We start from the raw sequence: 24,807 nt of genomic DNA on the forward strand, positions 1-24,807 counted from the left end.
ATTTTCTTCTGAAGTATATGCAAATTTCAAATAATAAAACATCATCAGCTGCAGTCTGTTGTTTTAAGGCCAACTGCTACACTTAAAAGCCAAAGTAAATAGGAGAATTCTCACTGAGTTAAAAAACCCATGCCTACAGCTAGCTATCTGGTTTGTGCAGTCTCCATTTATGGAAAAGATGGATTACAGACCCATCAGGGTTTTTTGAAAATTAAAGTAAACTTAAAATCAACACTGAGGTACGAAGTATTTATACTGCAAAAATATGCCAAGTAGACCTATACAGCATGCAACCCAAATATTGAAACAATTTGTTAGGCCTACAAATAAGTGATTTTGAATATATAGAAGTTTGGGGTATAATTTGTTTGGAGATATATATAGCCTAATTTTCATTAAAACCTTACATTTTGACTAGAGAATATGCCATTAAATAACTGGGGGGTTTTTCATACCATGTTTCTGTTCTTGCTACTTCATCAAACAACAGAAGACAAAGCAATACTGTAGTTTCAGTTAAAACAGCACGATCGTTTTGGAATATCAGGGAAACTGAATAAAATAAAGATATTTAAAAATGTGTTAGGAAAACATTGACGTTTAATAATACATAGAAGGACACTGGTTAAAAAAAAAAAAACAAACACACAACAAAAACCAACTGATTTCCACAGTCATTTTGCCAACATCTTCAACAGATACCAAAACATGGGTAACACTAGCACACAGTGGTTTATCTTTTGAATATTAGAGACTCTGAAGCGATCCAAGTTCCTTAAGAAGGCTTTTGGTTAAACCATATTTCACATATTTTCTTTCCACGTATGTATTAAAGTCAAAATAGAGTCTTTACCTCTGAATAGTGAAAGCAGTAAAGGTGACTGCTGTGCTAGGGATAGACGAACAGCTGGATCAGCATATACAAGTTTGCGTAAGAGTGCTAGACATGGTAACACTATGGATTCCATGAGCTGCAGGAACGGAGAAAAGAATTAAATACAGATAATAATTAGGATAATCTATTATGAAATGCTTAATACAAACTGTCAAGCTACGAAGCAATACATTCCATCATTTATAGTAGAGAATCCTAGAACTTTCTGACAAGCACATTTCATCCAGATGATAACTGCATATTCATTAGAAAATATTTATTAATTTCCAATTTTATTAGTAATTGACGGTCATTTTATTTGTCTCTGGCATCATAACACAATTATAAAGTTTATTTCCAAAACATGTATTTTTAAGAAGCACATATGTGAGCTGAGGGATTTCAAGAAAACCCCAAATATTTACAACATATAAGCTTATTAATTTTTTTTTAATGCAAATACCTGATTGTATCACATTAATTTTCTAGGACTCAATCATTTGGATCAGGAAATCTATGAAGGAAAAGCAGCTGGCTAAAAATTAAAGTATCACTGAATGGCCAAAAATATGACCGAAGTCACTGCTCCTAAGAATGAGAAGACAGTATGTCTTTCACAGTACCATTACTTTGCTTGTCTGAAGTTCTGTCTTTAAATTTTGTTTTGTAAACTGCATCACCAAATACAGTTTAGTTTAATATCAAATAAACAAAAGCCCTGCTTATACTAAACGGAAAGAATGTTTTGCACAGCTATATATAAAGCCTTATTTAAATTGGTGCTTTTTCCATCTACTACCATCCTTTAATCCTTTTCTTGGTAGCCACTTTCTAAGAACATGCAAGGGTTTTTGTTTGGGTTGTTTGTTTTTCCTTTCTATTGATTTTAGGATGAAATAATAATAAAAAAACCTAATTTGAGAGGAGAACCAGAATCTGGCCTAGAAGCCCTCAGGATAGTGTACTAATGACTTATTTCATCACACCTATATGGGTCTGTCTTTGACCTAATGAAACTAGCACTACTTTGTGTTTAGACCAAGCTATATCAAACAAAAGGTAAGCAGTGCTCCTACTGCATTTATTTTCTATTCTGGTGCATAGCTCATTTTCTTGGGAATTAGTTTGAACTGTCAGAGCTTGAGGGAGCTAAGGATAGGACCTTTACTGGTTGTGTTCAAGAGACAGGAGTAAGACTGCTTAGTCATTTTGCAGAGGAAACATTTTACAGTTATTTCACATAGCAGAGCATTTGGGATCCAAAACTTCCATCAACACAGAATCAACGAACAAATTTCTGAATGATAGCACTTGAAGTGGAATTTCATAGACAGCTGCTGGCTTACGCTCTTCTGCTGACTTGATCAACATTCATTGTTCAACATCTGCAATTTTAGATTTCTCCTCTAAATATTCTGCAACTTTCATAATGTTAAGTTTGAATATCCTGTTTAGTACAAGGTCCTGCATTGCACAAGCCATGTGTGCAAGTGAAAGGTTTCACAGCCCCTAGAGAGCTGTTGCCTGTGCCCTTCCTGGATTAAATTCAGGCTTATAAAGGATAAAAAACACACCACATTTTTTTACATTATTTTGAAGTTCATCCTAGACACTTATCTGGCTGTGAAAGATCAGCTTAAGGCAATATATTTCCCATGCTTGTATTTCTGTATTATTAAGTAATTATGCTAATATCTAGTGACTATCCAAAATGAAACAAAACAATAGTTGAATTACTCTGCATCTTTAAAAAAGGTTAAGATAATAAAAAACTGACATTAAAAAACCCGACACAGTAAAAAACCTGACGAACCAAATATTTCAATTTCTCCAACTAGGTTTCAGTGGTTTATAAAAGTACTGATATTCAAGTTATCACAAACTGGACTAGACATTCCTTAATGCTACAGGGATAGAATAATCCTAGATAATGATAATCTGGGGGAAAAAAACCATTACCATTATGAAAGAAGAACATAATTTTCATTAATTTGACAGATAAGAGGAATTCCACTAAGTATCAAGCAGTTCTTTTCTCATGTACATTTTTGGGAAAGAGGTTATTACTAAATGAAAATTCTCATGGAAATATGCAAAAAGTTTATCCAGTGAAGTGATGCTGAACAACTTATAGCCTAAATAAGTTTGCATAAAATGTTTTCAAATTATTAATTTCAGAAAAATTCAAGCATCAAATTAGAGATATTATAAAAACAGAAAGCTTTGTCATCTACAAAATATACACTAAACTCTAAATATGATCTTATCTCTTGAGACTCTCCCTGGTGAGGTGATCTTTCATTGGTCAGAAAATTACTTCCATCTGAAACTCAATCTGACACATAGATTCCCATTTACAATAACATCTAGGACTTCAAATTTAGAGACTATGATATACAATAACAATTTTTTTAAGGTCATTAAAAATTTTCTTTTCTAGTCTCTACTGAGAAAGCTTCAGGGAAGTTGTGGTATATTTCTGAACCACACCAAACACAGTTCTCTGGCTAATTATTCTAATAGGCAGGCAAACCAGTCTTCTTTCATTTAGAGAATCTTAGCATTATCAAAAATATAATAAAGTACATGATGCAACTACAATTGTTACTAAACTTTTGTGTTCTGCGGAGAATTAATGCACAAGTATAGTGTTAGAAGTGCAGAAAAAGGCAAATGCTACTACTGTCAATGCTGTGCAATGCTTGCAGAAGAACTTGTAACAACAGTTTTACCTTGCCATCCACATGTATACTTTCATTAAGGTAAACCAAAATCTTTTCTATCACACCTAACTTTTTCACGGTGCCATGCATTTTGGTATCTGTACGAAAAACAAGAGATAGTAAGAATCACTGGTTCTGCACCAATTTAATATTAAACTTCTTTCCACAAGATCACAAACTCTTGCTGTTGAGAACGAGTTTCCAAAATTGCTAATCAACAGAACAAATACAGCTCTACCTGTACCAAGGCTCCTCAAAGTCGTTATATGACTATAGTAGACTCTTAAATATCTTACATAACTTCCCATAAGAACTTCATGTCCCACAATTACAGTGACCCCCTGTGCAACTCAATTTCAGTCAAATGAGGATTTCACCTGTAATATTTAAAGAGACTTCAACAGTTTAATATGGAACTAAAAATGGTATTTACAAAAACTCAATCACCATGACAGTATTTTCCACTGAACTCATAATTCAGAGCACCTGGTTTAAGAATATTCAGCAACAGTAAAGCTATGTCAGTTGAGCTGGTTGAGTTTCTGAAGAATTTTACCTTCTAAAATGATAGCTAGCTGCTCGGCTGCAGACTTCCGTAAAACTAGGTCAACAGCATCAGAAGTCAGGATGTCATACAGCTTTTCAATAGTTTCTGCCTAAAAGTAAAACTGTATCAGATTTACATCCAGTACACTATTATAAAGACAACCAGCCAAATTCTTAACAGGAACTAGAAAAAAGATCTAAATTCCTTATTAGAACGTATTTGCTTAGATTCCACAAGGATGTAAAAGGAAAGGATTAGGTTATAATCTTTTTAAAACAAGTCTCTGTTAATACCTGCAGGATATAACAAGACAATAGTTGCTAGCACACGACACAAGCAAATTTCTAAAAAGTACTGTTTAATGTATACAGCACTACTGACAGCTCAACGCGACACAGAAATGCTAGAATATGCTTCTAAGTCTGTGAATGGGACTGACTTCTTAATGGCAATAGGGCTAGAGAAATTTAAATAACCCCACATATCCATACAAATTTGTGGTTCTAACTTATTGAAGGAGGTAGGCAAAGAATAGAAATCAAGTGTACAATGAATGGTCAGAGTACTTTTTTTCAGAGGGGAAGGATCTTAGCATTTGTTTAATATATTGTTGTTAATCTGAAAGCATTGAGGATGAAGAAGGAAGGAGAATGGAGTAGGGATGATAAAAAAAGAAAAATAAAAAAACCAAATTGAAATTTTCCACTGGTCAAATATTTATGATTTTTCACTTTGCAAAAGCAGCAATATTAAGAAAACACAGACAAATTTGTAATCTGTTTCAGAATATTTAATATTAAAAATTATTTGTGCCTGTTTCAGTAAAAATTGATTTTGTGGGGAAAAAAGGTTCATGTGAAAAAAATCAGAATCTATCCATGCACAATGAAACTGTTGTAAGCTGAGAAGGCCTGTGCTCTCTGTACTCAAATTAAGTCTTGCTGTTAACTTATCTGCAGAGAGGAGGAGGAAAAAATAAAGGAAAGAACAAAGAAGGAATTCTTTTCTTATTGTTGTATATGGTAGCGTAAAAACTACTGTTCAAATGTACATGGAAAGAATATAACAACAGATTTCTTTTTAAGAAGCAAGACAATTTGTATGGAATATTGCAACCTTCAGAAAATGATAATGTCAGTGACTGGGCAGGTAGAAGAGCTAATCGATGATCCAATATTTAGACAGTGTTTACTCACCTTAAATATCGACTCAGTTTTATCATCCATTTTTAGTTCAATAGCTCTTTCTATAATAAATAAGTTGGAAATGCTGGAAAGCACACTACCATGCAGATGCGGCCGTTTCAGGTTTGCCCCTTCTTCATTCAAAAGATGGAAAGTTAAATGTTTAAGTGCTGTAGAACGAACCCTATAGGAGTAAACAACATATAAATAAATATATAAATCCTCATACTGGAAAATTTTAGCTGTATAGGTAAAAAATTAATTAGTACATAAAGTTAATACAGTCAGAGGGAAGTACTTAATACTGATTAATTGGTATTGATTAATCTACCTTCCAAATCAACCCAGTGCGTGATAATCAATTGGGTTTTTAGAGTACATATTTTTGTGATGAGCATTAGATAATGTGCTGAAATGCTACAGGGCATTACTTACAACTGTTTCTTTGAGAAGAGAAGACGCAGAGCAGCCCGCAGTCTAGTAGTTCTAGGGAGAATACCCTCTCCTTTGTCAGAGGTTGTTTCACTCAAAGTGAGGATACAGTTACCTAGTGTATCTTTTGCATCAGCATAACCCTAAACCAACCAAACAAACAAAAATTAGAAAAATTAGAAAAATCCGCCTTCTAACTTAGCAAATTAGACATGGTAATGCCCCTTTTAGCAGCTAAGGAAAGGTGAAGAAGAGCAACACCCACCCATCCCCACCCTCCAAAAAGAAATAACTTTTGGGAAAACACTCAATTTCTGCATATTAATATTCCTTTATAAAAACAATTTTAAAAATTAATAGATTATCCTGTATACAAATCAAAATAAAGATTTTTACATGGCCCAGAGGTACTTTGACCTGAAACTCTACCCTTCAATCTATTAACATGATGCTGCTCTATAAGGTCAATTTCCATTTCAAATTCAGTCTCTACAAGAAAATTACTTCAAAACATTAAATCCTATCTATTTTCAGATATTTAGTCAAAGCATTTTCAACACAACCAAGACAAACCAGAATCAGTTACATCAAGTAATGATACTGCAAACATTTAAACAGCACAGTAAAATACAAGGCATTTTATATGCGTCAGGTAGGCCTCTGGTATGATCTGCTCAAGTATCTATTGTACACAGCCACTACAGGCTACAGTACAGAGGAAAATTCTACCCACAAAAATGAAAGCAGGGTAAGTTCTTTCTCACATGTTTAGCCTACAGCATATATTAACCCCCCACCTACCTAATCTTGAATACTAATGGAAGATACCTATATGGGTAACACAGAAAAGCTGACATTACTGGTCAAGAAAGCTCTGAGGTAAGCTTTCTCCCAGCACTTTCAAGTTCTCAGTATATTTCCTCTGCATGTTTTTCTGTCTCAGCCTTCTATTTCATGGCCCATCTTATCTGCAATTTCTCCCCATTTTTGCCTTAACTTTTGTCCCGTTTATGCAAGGACTTAAGTTGTATAAGCATTTTTTTGAACTTATGATAATACTGAGGTGCAGGCAACGAATTAATATATAGCAGCGATATAAAGAAATAGGTATAATTATCAACAGTGACATTTTTGGAGGAAGAAAAAAACCCAAAAGTATACTTGGATGCATTAGCTAAATTAAAGTAAATGACAGTGATAATGCAAAAAACCCAGACATCACAAAAACCAGATATGAGATAGGTGCAGCAAAACATCTAACCTGGACGACTATAGGCAGATCACAAAAGGGAAATTTCTAGCATCAGAGAAGAAACAAAAAAGTATTTGGATGGATCAACTAGGCTGAAAATCAGACTGAGAAAGGCCAAAGTTCCCATTGTAGTAAGCCAAGAATAAAGATAACTAAAAGAAAATTTGCACATTGTTACAGATATAAAGACTAAGGACTAAGGATAATACTGACTGTTGATGCTTCTAATATTGGAAACAAACAAATCAAAAAACCAAACATCAAAACATACAGAAAATACAGTTTACACCTATTGCTATTTATTGAGTGCATACTTGATCAGAAAACAATATAACCATCACAGAGGAGTTACAATTTCCAAATTTAAGATTTGGAATTCTAATTATTATTCGAATTATTAACGAATATTAAAAAGCATGCAATGTTTTAATCTATACTTGGATTATCCACTTCTATCGTCACACCATTTAAGTCCAAGTCAATACTTCTTGATTTCTACTAACATTTCAAAGTTTCACATTTTAGTAATACCAAGCTAAGATTTGTCTACAAATTCAAAGTAGTAACTTTGACGGGCATTAGAACCCTTATAAAACATTTCTCCATTTGACATCTGACTAAACAAGTCTGTTACTGTTTATCTATTTTCTACCTGCAGTTTAGATGAATATTTTGTTTGTCATTCAACATGACAGTGTTGCTGTTTACATTATTTTATACATCAAATTCAGATTAAAGCACTTCCAAGTACCTGTAAAATAGGAATGACGGGATAGAGGGCCTCAATAAACTTGTTCCAAGTCAATACTGCCATTACTAATCGTCCCTGCAATAGATGCATCAGAATGGCCTTGGCTGTAGAGTTCACCTGCTCAATAACAAAAAAAAGAAACTAATGCAACAGCTGATGTGCCTAGGACAGTTTGTCAATGCTGTAATTGGAAATATTATACAAAAACATCTCAAAGAGGATCTACAGACACAATATTGTCACTGCGGAATGCTACTTTTGAATTGTCAGTCACGCTAAACATTAAGTTGTTAGAGAAGCCTCTCAGAGAAAACATATTCTGCCTAAATAGCACCCAATTATTTTCCCCTTAGAACTCTGGTTTGTCTTTTCTGAAATAAAATAAATCATTACTTCAACTTATATATCTATTGGTCCCTCTATCCTGCAGGTAAAACAAATTCTGTTTCTTTTCTTTCCTGACGTTACATTTCTGGAGCATTTCATTCCCAGTCTTTATGATATGCTTCTGAAAATACAGGAAGAAGAGGGACTTAAAGCCTGTTACATGGTCATTTCACTTTCTTGAGGAAAATAGCCAAACCAAGGTTACCAAATATTTCAAGTTGTACATGAATTTATCTGAAGCTCCTTATCACAAAAGAAAAAAGGTATATGATACAGCTTTTATACCGTATTAATTTTTCCTGCATACGTATATAATGTACACTATATGCAATATTAAAGTATTTACAAGCTAATACTACTACAATGGGAACGGGGGGGTGGGGGGAAGGGCAGAATTCACTCTTACTTACATAGTGTAAAATCGTCTACCTTTAGCAGCTAAAAACCTATGTTTTTTGCCAGAGCTAAAAATCCTCTCACCCCAGACAACAAGAACAGCCTTTAATAATATCACTCTGGCCTATCTCTTTAAGGGACTGGATTTGTAAAATCACATGGCAAATCTTAAGCCCAACCTTCTTCTCAAATTCTTCTCACTGTCACATGCCTGAAAGATTAAGCTGATACTTTACTTTATGGGAATTTATGTAGCAGATATACATCCAAGAAGTTAAAGAAAAAATGTTTGAATAAGAACTTCATTATATATTTTGTTAGAAGAATAATAATGCATTATAAGGTAAAGAGAACAAATTGAGATAATTTTGTAAATGTGTTCTCTGTTTCAATGATCTTTTTTAAATTTGACATCAGCAGAAGTCTATTTGTTATGCTTGTCCAATCACTAAAAGAGAGAACTGGCAGTCTTTTTAATAAGGCACCCAATGGAGTAGTCAAACAAAATATATGCTTTCCTTTGAAAAGGTAAATTACATCAAAGTACAAATACAAACACAGCACATTATCGAACATATTCTGCTTCTTTTAAAATGCTAACATTTAAAAAAATCACTTCTAAATGGAATTGTGCACAGTTCTGTGTTAAAAAAAAAATCTCGTTTCAAGAGAGAAGCTGAAAAAAAGAATTTGTTAGCCAATGTTCTTTCTGCTCTGACCATAGGGACCTTATAGATCAGCTATAAAGTAGTTACGAATAACCAAACTAATTCCACCCACCCGCCACGAACTCCCTACTTAGCTTTGTATGTAAGCTAGGAAATAGTGGATATATGTTCAGCATCCATGCATATAAAATGAACCCAGTGGAAATTCGCTCCTATTCTATAATACTATAAAACACTTCTATAATACTCAGGTAATTAAACTGAAACACAGATGTGTTTGTAGTGATGAACACTTTTATCGCAGAGACACTGCAGATTTAAAGTGCCTTTTTGCTCCTCAACCACATATTTCACATATTGCACATATTTCTGAGGTCATCCCACCTTTACACAGACTTGAGAATTCGTGTATTCCATAAATGTAAAGCATCATACATACTATTTCAGCACATGCACATTTTATTAGGGCTGAATATATTACAGGAAAAGATTATAAGACATAGCTTATTTCATTTTTCATTGGTCTTTATTACATGTAATAGCATCCTATGTATAGAACATTATGGATTCATGATAAAAAAAAATCTCCATTTACTACAACTTCACTGTTTGCATAGCTTTTCTACATACAAGAAACTGCATGTAGTCAAAATTTCGGGTAAGCCTCAGACCACTATGGAGAATCTCAACACCTACTTTGCATGCACATCAACTTATAAATATAGCTACTAAACACAGTACCTCCTTCTTATCTTCCTGAAGGCCAAACGTACAGATTTCATAGAAAACTCTTGGATGAAGAAGAAAATGTACTCCATGGCAAAGTGAAGATACAGGCTTCGCAGTATTATGAATACCTAAACAGTCCTTCAGTGAAAATAAAGTTGGTTAGTTTTAAAATTCAAGATAGTCTCCACTACTACATCTTGTTTTAAAGATCGCCTGAAGTTGTCATCCAGTCAAAGTCTTTCTCCATGAAGTTCGGAAGACTGCAGTTCTGAAAGCTAAATATTACAGCACTGGAAGAAACATTGACTTTACAGATCACTGACTGAAAATTCCTGCTGCTACACAGGACTAAGAAATATGAAATTATTTTGTACTTCTATTTTAAGTAATAGTGAAAATAAATTAAACTTTATATGTGGTTTGGTATTACATTAAAATAAGCAAAACCTAAAACAGGCAGGTAAAAATCTCACAGAAAGATACAAGTGTCATTCAGTGGAGAGAGGGTTTTTTAGTGAAAAACTAGCTCCAGCATCTTTTGTACATTAGTGAATGGTGTTATAAGCACAGTAAGTTTAGCTGACGTCTATTATAGAAAATAAGAATTACAACAAAGTATTATATCAAAATAGAAAAGTGCTTTTTATTTTGTGAGCCAATATTACTGAATACCTAAAATGACCTGATGAATATGACATTGCCATTCTTAATATAGAGTACAGCCATACTTTTAGGGAGTTCACACTCTTTATCGCTTGGGCTATCTTTATGAAAAGCTAAGGCAGTAACAAAACGTCCATACAAAACAAAATCAAAAACAAAACAAGCCCCCTCAAACAACAACGAATTAAGGTTTTAGAACAATGACTACATAAAAAGACGTACATGTTCTTAAACACAACCCAAGCTTTTATACACAGGAGAAAAAAGGGTATTTTTCTTTCACTTTTTTTTAGTAAGGTCTAAGTACTTAAAGCATAATCTAAGTAAAAATATTTATTTTGAGACTATTTAATTAATATGTTTTTATTTTTCCTTCAGTAAACATCCTTGTAAAAAGCAGAAAGCAGTCACCTCAAAATGATTTTTGCTAAGGCACAAAAAAAACCTGACCAAAAAAAAAAAACCAAACCCAAAACCAATAGAATAGAATAGAACCTGTCCTTGAGGAGTGGGCCAATGTAAACCTCATGAGATTCAACAAGGCCAAGAGCAAGGTCCTGCACATCATTTGGGGCAACGCCCAGTATCAGCACAGGCTGGAGGATGAAGGGATTGAGAGCAGCCCTGCAGAGAAGGATTTGGGGGTACTGGTGAATCAAAAGCTGGACATGAGATGGCAGCGTGCACTTGCAGCCCAGAAGGCCAACTGTATCCTGGGCTGCATCAAAAGAAGCGTGGCCAGCAGGTTGAGGGAGGTGATTCTGCCCTTTTACTCTGCTCTGGTGAGACCGCAGCTGGAGTGCTGCGTCCAGCTCTGGAGCCCTCAGCACAGGAAGGACATGGACCTGTTGGGGCGGGTCCAGAGGAGGCCACAAAAATGATCTGAGGGCTGGAGCACCTCTCCTATGGGGACAGGCTGAGAGAGTTGGGGTTGTTCAGCCTGGAGAAGAGAAGGCTGCAGGGAGACCTTATTGCAGCCTTTCAGTACTTAAAGGGGGACTATAAGAAAGACGGCAACAAACATTTTAGCAGGGCCTGTTGTGTCAGGGCACAGAGTAACGGTTTTAAACTAAGAGAGGGTAGATTCAGACTAGATATAAGGAAGAAATTTTTCACCATGAGGGTGGTGAGACACTGACACAGGTTGCCCACAGAGAGGTGGTAGATGCTCCTTCCCTAGGAACATTCAAGGTCAGGCCAGATGGGTCTCTGCGCAACCTGATAGAGTTGATGTCCCTGCTCACTGCAGGCACGTTGGACTAGGTCCCTAACCAAATGAGTATGTGATTCTGTGAACATCGTTTCAGCAGATAAGGAAAACTGAACACCTGAATTCTTTTCAAAAGCAAAATTAAATAATTAAATTGAAATACTTCTGCATGACAGTGTTTAAAAAAAAAACACAAACCACAAAAACACTAAAGTGACTGGCATTATTAAGAATCTTTTTAAAAAATAAAGTTGTCACTGTTTTATCCCCTCTAGAAATCCTGTCATTCTGAAGTGAAGTACCTGAATTATAACCTAATCAATTAGATCTAAAACCAAAACTATAACAGCAAACTGCAAACCCAGGCCTATACGGATTTCACAGCATATAGCATGGTAAACAGAATTTGCATTAAAAAGGCTTTTAATGGGGAAATCATATAATACTTATTATTTAGTGCAACACCAAGACCATTACGTAAGCATTAGTTCTAACCTTAACCACTTCCAAACAGCAGTGATAGGCTTCAGTTTTTATATTCAGCAAAGGGTGAGACAACAGACGGAGAAGCACCTTCTGACTCTCAGCCTGGAGCACTGAGTTAGCCTTGTCAGACTTCCAACTAAAAATGAAAAATAATTAATTTAGCTATTTATTTTACAGTACCCAAAGACTCCTTAGATCATGGTATATGATTATAAAATCTATTCTATGCTTTCAGAATTTTTTCCTTGTAGAGGTAAAAGTCCATCACATTATCACATAGTTAATTGATTTTAGTTAATCAACTGAAGTGCATTTCCTGTTGCTTGAAACAGTAATCAAACAATAATTGATTCTAAATGCATTAGAACACTGAAAACTCTGACATTTCATAATTTAAAAACGCTTATTAGATAGTTTTTAAACATAGTTTCCTTTGAAAAAATCCCTAAAGTCAAATTCTGAATCAGTACAAAATTAACATTTTCTATTTCTAATTAAAGTGTTCAATACAGAACTTCTCCAGGCACCACAAGGTAACTTAAATTCTGTAACTAGAGAACTGGAAAAATCAATAAAAGCAGTAAAAACTTGCTGTTTAATAAATGCCATGCCATATTGCAATATATAGCATCTGCAATAAAATAAGTCCTTTAGGATTTCTGAAAATAAAATAAAAGCTAAACAAATACACTTGGACAAAATAATTTAAAAAAAAAGTTTGAAAGACAGGTCGAAGTGTTTTAAGACTGTTTCTTTGTAAATCACATAGTAACTTTATACACAAGACCATAGAAGCTTATACATAGAAAAGAATAAGACATTAGGTTTTTTAGCACTGGAAATTCAATTTTCAAGAAATCCACTACAGAATGACACAAATTATTTAGAAGAGACCTTTCGATGGCTAGAAGAAAACAATCATTCAAATACAGGGATTAAGCAAGTTGAGCTTCTACTTGAGAAAGTTTATCCATAAAAAAAAAATATTATTTTCTTAAAAACGAGTTTTAAATAGTAACATACTTACATATTTGAGCACATGTGAATGCATTCCTGAAGCAAGGGAAAGTGTTGATGGTAGGGTAGACTACTCAAGGCCTGATCTGCCAACTCTACTAATTCAGAAAGATTGTTGTCCACCTGAGAAGTAAAATGAAGAGAAAGAATAAGGATTAATAATATTAAAAATATACAATGTTACTGCGTAATCTTGCAGAATTTATCATCATTTAATACTTCTAACAACTAAGGTTTGGTTCAGCCTTCACAGAGAAGTTCATAATTAACCTGATTAACAAATTAAACAGATTTTAAACAAATTTTAGAACCTGCTTCTGGGAGTTGAAAATGCTTCAGCTGCTGAATCCAAATAAACTTCTATTAAACTCAGTGAGAATAAAGTATGTCTAACATTTCACAGCATGAACACTATAACTGTTCAAAATACTTTCTAAAATGCCCAAGAATAGACTCATCCTTGAATATTTTATGCGTTTAATCAAATTATTATTTTTTTTAAATCAACTGCATTTTATGTGAGAAAAGCATAATGAAATATTTCACTTGTAAACTGTTAACAATTCACTATGATATTAAAGAGTAAGTTTTCTTTTTTAATTTAAGTACATATCTCTTCATACTTTTGGTTACCAAATACATTAAACATGAGCCATTTAAATTTGATGGAGTGAACCTCATGTAAACGGTATTTTATGAGCAAAGTATTGCTTCTATTAAGTTCAGAACCTGCCTTTATGAAGGACAGATTAACTCAGATTTAAGATAGCACTACATTTATATTGCTGTATTTTATTCATTTGTTTTAGTATCAATGGAACAAGTATTTTGCACAATTACTTGTCCATTTGGATAATGGTGAAGAACATTTGTGTACCATGCTAGAATCTCTCAACCAGTAAAGCAAAGTATATTAGTTGTCTCCATAACAAAGTGAAAACACACAAATCTCACACAGTCTAGAAGCAGTTGGCAATTTTAACTCTAATAAACAAGTAGTTGGGAATTAGAATTTTCTGAACTATTTAAGTACTAGACAACATACATACACACACACATACACACACTGTATATTTAGAGTATTTGCTTCTTTCTTACTTCTTTGCCCATAAAAGGTCTTGTGCTCACTTCCAATCTCCCAGTCTTTATTTCTTTGTTTTTACTTACGATAAAGTATTTACAAACATCACAAGTAGTATTAGTGAAAACAAACATAAATTAACTACATCTTGCATGGTACGGAACACTCATGGATTTTCTTTGGCTATGCTCGACTATAGTTTTTACCACAGAGAAAGGGAAGTGGAAGGAAGAAATTTGCCTACAGGAAATTTTATATAATAAAATTTCACACCTTCTTATGAACTTCAGTCATAAAGCTACAAGTGCATTCGATCGAATACACAGCTTCTGAAGCTTGTTTATAAATACTGTAGTTCTCAGTACTCATCTGCTCCAGGTAGGCTGCAACAGATTCATGAATGCTTGGGTATTCCATGGAGAAGGACACGTCCAGAGAAAGAAGAAATAAAGCGCTCAGCAAACTCTTTTGTAAAACTTTACTCGCCTTTGAAAAAGAAAACAACTGTCAGAATAATAACCTGAAAATACAGTAAAACCAAAAACAGCATTTGCAGTCATTCAACAAGTACAATCACTACTGCTGCTACTTAAAAATTAGAGAAAAACACGTATCAAATGAGTTCTATATGACAAATTCTTTTTAACTAATTAAAAAGTGAGAGTTCATTAGTAGTCCGGCCTAATGTCAGACCTGCAACCAGTCACAAGAGTCGTGTCTGATCCAGCCACAGCACCAACCACCACACACAACACTCACCAGGGTCAATTTACTGACTAACCACTAGATGGCAGAGAATACACAGACCACAATTATTTCTGGATTGAATTAAAAAAAGCTGCCTACAATTCCACATACTAAGAACTGGGATTTCTGTTGCTGTTTTAGGGTTTGTTTGGGTTTTTTGGTGTGGGGGTTTTCTGTTTGTTTGTTTGTTTTTGTTTGTGGGATTTTGTTTTGGTTTTTTACTGCAACTGTTCACTATTCCTTCAACTAAAATTTTGAGCTCAAATACAGTAACTTTTTTCCAACCCCTGTCATACACAGAACGGGAATTTTGTATTATGTTTGTAATAATATAAAGACAAAAATTATTAAAAAACCATCAGATTAGTATGTCTACATGTATTTGCAGGTACAAGAGACTACTTATATTAATAGGGAAACACTATATATTTGTGACAAAAAGCCTGTAACTGAAAATCAACCTGCTACTCAGACAAAGAATGTCTAAAGAAGACCTACACTGCAATAAAAACTGATCCAAAAAAATGTAAACCCACACAGGTTTAACATCTTAACACTTTTCATCCCACAAACTTCCAAACATCAGACTAACCCCATCTGAAATACACAAGCACATACACACACACACACAACCCAAGAGCTACAACAAAACTTCTTTTAAAGAGCATTCAAAGCAAAGAATAATTAAAATCCCTATGATGTATGAAACATAATTTACCATGAGTCATCAGATTGAGAGAGATGATCTTAAACGCTATGTTGTTCTAGTCTTACTTAGCCTTACTTGCACGCATACTATAAACGAGCAGAGGGCAGCATAGCTTTGCAAACCATGCATCATACCAGAAAAAACACTATAGGAGGAAAAAGAGCATTGAATGTCAAAAACTAATTAAAAAACTGTATTGAACATATTTTTTGAAGACTTGAAATATGCAGAAGATTCTGCAGAATGCACCGGTATCTACAGAACAGACAAAGTCGCCTTCTGTGATCATACATCAGCCAGTATTTTCCCACTATTAATCACTGAGGAAGGTATCACTTTTTGCCCTCTTAAAATGCAAAACCAAAAGACAGTGACTTAAAATTAGTGATGGCATACCTTTTCCACAGGGAGAAGTATTTGCAGCAATCTAACAGTGAAGAGTGAAATGCTAATAAATGCCATTCTGTGATGCACCAACATCACCTCGGGCTGTTCTGCACTTATATTGGTTTTGTGATATAATATAGTTTCTCCAAGCAAACCCAAGACCAGAAGCAATTTCTCTTTCTGAAAACAATATCAGAAGTACAATCATTAGAAAGAATTGAAACACTACTGTCTTTACAGTGTTTATACAGCACCCATAGCATCATTAACACAATTATACCAAATGATTTAAAAATGCAGAAATAGTACAAAATACATGGCATTTTTTTTGTCATCTGACCAGAACTGTGCATTAGTTCTAGACCTCAATCTACCTTCCCCTGCAGTTCTCAATACTTTGATCAGTAATTATCCATTACTGGTTGTTCTCCCCACCCCACCCCACACCCCCCCAATCCATGCTCACTACACTTTTGAACCTCTGGAATTTTAACTATTTTGAAGTTTTAGTATGGAAATATTAGGAGCAGGTTTGAACCTGCTTATGAAGCTTTATCTTAAAATTAAAAATACATAAATTAACAAAAACCCAACCCACAACCCAAACCTTGACAACATCAAACTTTTTTTGTGCCTATTGATTCTCAAAGGAAACAGCAGCACATTTCTCAGGTTATGTAAAATCCTACTAGAGAATCACTACCGTTGGATAAACCCAGCTCATGGACACTGGCGAAAACAAAATTAGTTTCTAGAATTTTGGTCACCTGAGAAAGCCAGGTTTGTACTTAAGGACACTAGAACAAAGGTAGACTTAATTTCAGTTGCGAGTTTTGGAATGCCTCATAACAATTATGAAGTCAATAGCACATGTGAGATTTAGCTCATTAAGTACAGAAACTGATAATCACTGTTAAGCAATTAAGCACTATTTATCTGACTCAACACAGCTAAAGAAAATGACAAGCAGCAATTGACTAAATCAAATCAGTCTTTTAAAGTAATTGTCAACTCACAGTATTATACAGTAAGATGAAAAGGGTTAATTTTCATCTCTAGGAGTTCAAAAAAGTAAATTTCTCTCTGCCCTGTTACCATTTGGAGAGGTAGGAAGCGCCCCTGCTTCAAGACCATGGAGTCTCAAATTAACAGTGGATTCAAAGTTTATTCCTCCCTGAGACAGGGATGACCATCTCAAAGCTAGTGATCCAAAAAATCTATGGCAATCTGCAGTATCTAACTTTTTGGCATGGCAGAATCAAACTGCACTTAAGCACACTGACAAAACTGGAAAACAGTAAAAACTTTACTTTGGAGGAAGGAAGCATAAAAACATGGGTAAAATACACACAGCTACAAACTTAAGTATTTTTGAATGGGATTTCCAAAATATGTATTTTTCACAACAATATTCCAGTGCAGAGTTTTAAAAGTGGATAAACAATGAAACATAAAGCAATAATGTTATGCAAGAAATGTTTTCAAGTTTCCCAGAAAAGAGACACATAACCTCCTTCCCTTGCAGCTAACACAAAACACAAAGAGGAAGCATGTTCTCTAGGCACTGAAGCCTAACAACTCTAAAAACAGTCTACTTCTGATAAAAGACATTATTTTATATAGTTTTAAATACTATAAAGGTAAATTATTTTTATTTAGTCAAACACTAAGACAGATGAAGAACTAGTTTTTATCTCCTGCTTCGCAATTGCTTTATCAAAATGAGCTTTTTTAGACTGCACTGTACAGTCCAGCTCTGCATCACAAATTGATGCAGATTCATAACTTACAATGGGATGTGAATTTTATTAGTACAATACTTTCCAGATATAAATCTCAAAGTTCTACCAAAGGAATAAAGTTATATCAGCAAGGCTTTTTTTTTTTCTTTTTAAAAATCAATGTAAATGTATACAGTTACCCAGCTTATTTGCAGAGTTTTGCTTGTTAGTAGCCTGGAAACAAATGTTATCCTACTAATGACAATCAGTATGACGTACACCTGATTGTGTTTACAGTTTCTACTGTAGTTTGAATGATTTATATCCAATGGAATAAACTGATTCAGGTCATACAACACCCAGACAGAAGATTATCACAAGAAAAGACTATGATTCTATGATTGTATTAAGCTGCTTAGATTAAATGTTCTGCAAGGAATCTTCAGTACTGACTTGATCAATTATAATAGGTTTTGACAGATCAGTACACAAAATTCAAAGAAAAAAGTTCTGATTCACTGCTAGGTCTTAAAAATAATATAAAAATTGATTGTAAAATCAATAATAGGAAAGCTTCCAGTAATATTTTTTTAATAATTATTGGAATACCATTGTTTCATATTCAGTGGTATTTTCATGAATTCTAACTTAAGTGATGTGCATTTAAGACTACACTTAACTCAAGTTTTTAGGCAAGTTTCAGTCTGCAACTCTGGTACGTTTGTTACGTGTATAAGCCATGCTGGCTTAAGTTTCAGCTTTTAGTTGTCTTCAAACAAGCAAGTCACTCATCATTATTTCATCTGTTATTCACTAATTTGACATTTCATGTATACAACAGCCCTCAGCTGTGCTCAGGTATGTATTTCCAGCAATTTAAATTGTTTGGTCAACAGCACCTTAACACTTTGTATCTCTTCTGGGCCAAAAAGCCTTCTCCTCTTTCCCAGCTAAGCCACAGAGTGAAGGATAGCTGAAATCTGTGCAGGGATCAATAGGTCCTGTGTAGGAAATTAATCCATGTATTGTACAATCCTAGTCCTGGATCTAAACAATTATCTCCCTAACTTTAAACAGATAGTTTATAAGCAGTAAAGGAAGTGAAAGTTGTCATTTACATCAAATTGGTCTCCAACATTTGTAGTCAGTAGTTTTCCCCTCAGATACCCTTCCCCACATGTTTTTCTCTCAATGGCTGCTTAACAGCCTTTCACTGTAAGACAAAATTCATTACTTATTTTGTTGAGGTGAAACTTCAAGTATCATCTAGAAAAGAACTTACATTTAAAATAAAAAGGATATGCCAGTGATAGAACCAGTACTAAACTATTTAAGATTTTTCAAAAGGGTAGCTCAGCAGATTAGATACGTATATGAATCACTGCAGAAAATGTCAGAGGCTTATAAAAGCAGACTGTTAAAAACAGCTGATCAAAGCCTAAAGAATCTTACCAATTCCAATGCAAAAAGGCTATCATCTTCCCAAACGTTTTCAGAAATAGCATCACCAATAAGGAACATATCTTCAACAAGCAACTCAAGAACTTCCATCGTCACTCTCCTACTGCCTAGGAATACAAATGAGAGAATAACACAGGCAAAATATTATACTATAATATTCAGACAACACCATTTTGAACAAGGGATTATTCTAAATCTGAAATTCTGGTATTTTAGTTTTCCTATACCCTTCTACTGAAAAAAAATGCTAACTGCCCTCAACCACCAATAGCTCTGAATCGCGGAAGACAATAACTAGCCAAAATCACAACAGGAGATATTAAAGCAATCATATACTTGAAAAAGACTGCATTTCCTTAAATCCTATAGTACTACATAAACTTTATTACAGCTGTAAATTGATTACTGGACTTCTTTGAAGTTCAGAATAAAGTCACTTATTTCCCCCACCCTGGCAGCTAGGTTACAGATCTTCCATGTGTATTATCTATTCCTGTTAATCTGCATTTTTGGCATAGTGGGAGAGGCTTTCTTGCTGCATTATTTTGATTGAGATCTTTTTCTGAAAGGCAAAAAGATGAATACCCACTTTACCCACTTGTACTTTTCCCCATAACAGCTTCCCCACCTTGTTTTCAGGCTCATATTTATTAATTTTCATTGCTCTTTCTGACTCAGTATCCCTTAATAACAAGGAAAATCTGTAAAATTAGTAACTTTTATACTTTGTACAGTTTTATGCTTCACACAGGTCCACGGCCCAAACTTAAACAGTAACAGCCTACATTTACTACAAATATAAACCTCCCCCTAATGTCCCAGATAATGAGACAAAAGGGGAGGAACAGTCAAAGGCTAGAAGGTTTCATGAATTACAAGGCAGAGTATGTAGAGCCAGACCAAATATTTTCAACCTCATACAAGACAGGATGCCAGAACTGTCTGGCATCCTAGGGAACCATACAGTGACAGTTTCCCGCAAACACTTGATTTAGTGCAACTGTTGGCTTAGTTACTTGTTGATGGTATGTTTCTATTTAAAACCATGGATGGATTTCACACAGCACCATTGAACCTCCAATTTATTTTTCAACTACCACTGAAATTTTGCACACTTCAAAATCTGTTTAAAAAACAAAGCAAGCCCTACAGCTTATGATTGAACACTAATTTCTTTGTCACTTTTTCTACTCTTGTAGATTTTATACACTGTAGAAGCCTTGTTGATATACTTGAGGAAAAATATATATATGTCTGTGCATGACTATATACGTAGTGACAATGACCACAGCTCATGCAATCTGCAGCTTAAGTGATCTGCTCTGAGTGAGCATATGGCAGAAAATGGCACAGGGCCTTTTTGAAACCTTGTTTTTTCCTATCTCACAGAAGTGCTGTTTTCCATTTATTTTAGGCAAAATGTTGCCAACTTGAAGGGTATATGCCTGAAAACTCCAGAAGCACTTTTTCTCTCTTCACAATTATTTTTCAAATTCTTCATCAAATTTCTGTGCTTAAAACATTTGAAAAGTGATTTAATAAATTTCTCCATTATAATGCAAGTAAATAATAGTGGGTTTGAACTATAGGTTCAGAAATATTTTTAAGGTAATAACTGAAAATAACATCTGCAACGTTTTGCGGCAGCTGTAATGATCTAAAGACATGCAAGTTCATTCCACCATATTCCTACCTGAATATATCAGCAAAATACTTATTTCCCAACACCTGTGGCAATTAGTATGTGCTAAGAGTTCATTATTACTAAATGCACAGTAAGATAGATATAATCAATTGCTATAAAACAAATCTTATGCTGTTCAGATTTAAATAATTGTCTTTAAAACATGCAGTATCAACACTGAACTTCAGACGAGTATGGTATCTTAAAACTGATCAAAAAAAAAAAAAACAGAAAAAAATACTTTATAGTGTAAAATACAAGCAAGCAAATTTTACAGTAAGCTTACTGTTTTTCCTTTACCCGGTAATTTAAACAGAAGAAAATCTACACTATACAATACCTACCATATAACTTTTGCCATTACATTGTAAAAGTGCCTGTTGATTTTACTGAAGAAAACAATTCAGAAAAGATAACCACACAAGAGGCAGTGTGTTACTGTGTGTCACCCTCTCACAGTATGACAGGGTGCCTTCAGATCACAGGATATCAGATCAATGGGATCAGAGTAAAAATATTAGTTTACTTACAATCCATGTCTCATTAAAGCACAGTGGAATAAAGAAGAAATATGATCTAGCAGAGTTTAAAAAGCATAAAAAATTTGATGGCAAGAGAAATAAGGACAGATCAACTTCATCTGAAAATGAAACTATTTTAGTTCTATGATAAGATACAACAAAAGAATCTTGAAAGATGGAAAAATTCACTAACTGCAGATTTGAAGTTACATGCGCCAGAAATGGCAAAAATTGAAAATATTTCTTTTGCACTATAAGTAAAAAGAGAAGATGACAGAATTCATGAATGTGCTTGTGAAGAATTAATATTTAATTATCACTGTTCTGAAAGGGGAAGACAAAACTTTTGTTCATTTTACTTTTGTTTGTTACCAGTAAAATGAGGACTGAATAATTTTCTTGTGGACACAGATTAATGCTGATGTTACTATGAAATACACAAATAAATTAGTATTTCATGACAGAGCAGAAAGTCATTAAAAGTTATAAAAAAATAATGAAAACAACAGTAAATGGAAGTTTCATACATATTTCATACAATTGTTGTAAGTTAAAGCCACTACCCAGCTCAGGCAATGTTGACAGGAATATTAGAAAAAACAACCTTTAGTATTCCAGTCATAAATATATACACATTTCCAGCTCCTACTTTGAAAACATTACCACATTTACTAATACCTGTTTTGGATGACATTGTTTTATGACTAAATACTACTTTAGACAATCTAAGAGCAAAAAGACTGTCCTTCAAACAGGCTTTGCAATTTAGAAGCTTTGTAAGTTAAAAATCATTAGTTTTACTTACACTATCATTACTTATGTCTCTTAAAACATAATTATAATTTGTTACTGCATTCATAAGAATAAAAACAAACCTTCTCCCAGAATTCTTGTTCATTGTTTCCTGAACAGAAGGAAAACTCTATGCTCAAAGAGATCAGACACATTTTGTTACATGTGGTTATTTTTTTCATCTTCTTGAATGACATTTTATTCAGCCGTACCATTTTCCACCACACACCCACTACTTCCTACCGCTACTTCCCACCATCAGTAAAAAGCACTTCAAACTTCTGCGGCAATTCTGGAAATCAACCAGAAGAGTGAAGCTTTATGACCTGAACAAAATCTCTAGAAAAGAACTGTTGTAACTACCTACAGTATATTGGCAATCAACTGTACCTTATTTATTTTAGGTACTCAACTCATAGTACCAACTTCTTCAGAGGTTTGCACTGAAGATGGGAAGGATACATAAGTGAAATATGTAAGTCAAAACTTTCTCACCTGTTCTTAGAAGAGGTATTGCATTTTCTAAGATGGAAACACAGAACTGAGGAAGGCTAAGCTGCTTCATCTGTAATTCCAAAGTGTCCTCATTTTCATTATCTGGTAGGTCAATACGTCCTATATCAAGTGGGGAATGCAGAGATATTCTGGAGGTTGCATTTGCTTGGGTACTGTTTCCACTTGAAACAACAAACAAAACACACACAAAAAAAGCCACAGTTAACTCTTGCAAAGAGAAAACCCATGTATGTACATATGTTAAAAACAACATCAAGTATTTTAATGTCCTCCTTCCTCAGTGCATATCCTTCCTTCTATCCCAATCATTCTCTCCTATCCATCAGTGTTGCAGGAAAAGAGGGATTTTATTTGGTATGTTTTTTAAATGTCAGAACCGGTAGCATCACAGGAGGATGCCTACTTTTTTGGCAGTCATCTTCAAAAGCACTCAGAAATGTGTACTCAAATAAATACACGTGCAACGAATACTATATTGCAAGAGAAAAATCCGTTTATTTGAAACATCATTTTTCATGAACAAAGTCTTAGTTGCTTGCAGCAAGGCCACCTACTAAATAAAATTTCAGCCTGAACTATACCTACTAAATATTAAAGCCATTCTATATAGAATCATAGAATGGTTTAGGTTGGAAGAGACCTTTAGAGGTCATCTAGGCCAACCCCCCTGCAGTGAGCAGGGACATCTTCAACTCTATCAGGTTGTGCAGAGACCCGACCAACCTGACCCTGAATGTTCCTAGGGATGGAGCATCTACCACCTCTCTGGGCAACCTGTGCCAGTGTCTCACCACTCCCATTGTAAAAAATTTCTTCCTTATATCTAGTCTGAATCTACCCTCTCTTAGTTTAAAACCGTTACTCTGTGCCCTGACACAACAAGCCTTGATAAAGAGGTTGCTCCCATCTTTCCTATACTCCCCCTTTAAGTACTGAAAGGCTGCAATAAGGTCTCCCTGCAGCCTTCTCTTCTCCAGGCTGAACAACCCCAACTCTCTCAGCCTGTCCCCATAGGAGAGGTGCTCCAGCCCTCAGATCATTTTTGTGGCCTCCTCTGGACCCGCCCCAACAGGTCCATGTCCTTCCTGTGCTGAGGGCTCCAGAGCTGGACGCAGCACTCCAGCTGCGGTCTCACCAGAGCAGAGTAAAAGGGCAGAATCACCTCCCTCAACCTGCTGGCCACGCTTCTTTTGATGCAGCCCAGGATACAGTTGGCCTTCTGGGCTGCAAGTGCACACTGCCATCTCATGTCCAGCTTTTGATTCACCAGTACCCCCAAATCCTTCTCTGCAGGGCTGCTCTCAATCCCTTCATCCCCCAGCCTGTACTGATACTGGGGGTTGCCCCAGATGATGGGCAGGACCTTGCTCTTGGCCTTGTTGAACCTCATGGGGTTCTCACAGGCCCACCTATCCAGCTTGTCTAAGTCTCTGGATGGCATCCTGTCCTTCTGGCATGTCAACTTCACTCCTCAGCTTGGTTTCATCTGCTACGGCTAGTCACAAGAATCCTTAGAAGGAAAATTAAGTAAGCAAGCCATGTGTTTAAGCCTATAGGACCTCTTTGTCCACTGTGAAACAGAAAACATTCCCTTGTCCAAGAAAGCCTTAAGTGCAACCAAGTATATATTACATGTAAAACATACATGTAGTCATTATATTATAAATATAATTATTTAAAATTATGAGCTCTATAGTTCGTAATTTTATTTTCTGACTGCTTTCAAAAAGAATCTAATTCTATTGGCAACATTATAATTAATGCAACTCAGAATTAATATTTATATTTTTTCTTAGCCTAGTATTTAGCAATCTTGAATTGCTTTAAAAACACGTGTGATTTTTATAGTTGTTTTCTGTTTGGTTGTTT

At 34.7% G+C, this 24,807-nt stretch overlaps 1 protein-coding gene across 3 annotated transcripts in view; it reads right to left on the reverse strand.

Annotated features, from left to right (window-relative positions):
- RTTN (rotatin) overlaps positions 1-24,807 on the reverse strand; it is an 88,941-nt gene that overhangs the window by 54,353 nt on the left and 9,781 nt on the right. For all 3 annotated transcript variants that reach the window (XM_064443098.1, XM_064443097.1, XM_064443096.1), the window contains exons 9-22: positions 22,918-23,099; positions 19,417-19,532; positions 16,253-16,423; positions 14,674-14,886; positions 13,330-13,442; positions 12,312-12,438; positions 9,956-10,081; positions 7,764-7,880; positions 5,764-5,903; positions 5,341-5,512; positions 4,154-4,253; positions 3,607-3,695; positions 854-971; positions 456-552 (exon numbers count right to left, since the gene is read on the reverse strand). In XM_064443098.1, the coding sequence (XP_064299168.1) occupies positions 456-552; positions 854-971; positions 3,607-3,695; positions 4,154-4,253; positions 5,341-5,512; positions 5,764-5,903; positions 7,764-7,880; positions 9,956-10,081; positions 12,312-12,438; positions 13,330-13,442; positions 14,674-14,886; positions 16,253-16,423; positions 19,417-19,532; positions 22,918-23,099 (1,881 nt within the window). The remainder of the gene's footprint in view (positions 1-455; positions 553-853; positions 972-3,606; positions 3,696-4,153; positions 4,254-5,340; positions 5,513-5,763; positions 5,904-7,763; positions 7,881-9,955; positions 10,082-12,311; positions 12,439-13,329; positions 13,443-14,673; positions 14,887-16,252; positions 16,424-19,416; positions 19,533-22,917; positions 23,100-24,807) is intronic.

This window comes from Phalacrocorax carbo, chromosome 2 (assembly GCF_963921805.1).
Source record: "Phalacrocorax carbo chromosome 2, bPhaCar2.1, whole genome shotgun sequence".
Classification (NCBI taxonomy): domain Eukaryota; kingdom Metazoa; phylum Chordata; class Aves; order Suliformes; family Phalacrocoracidae; genus Phalacrocorax; species Phalacrocorax carbo.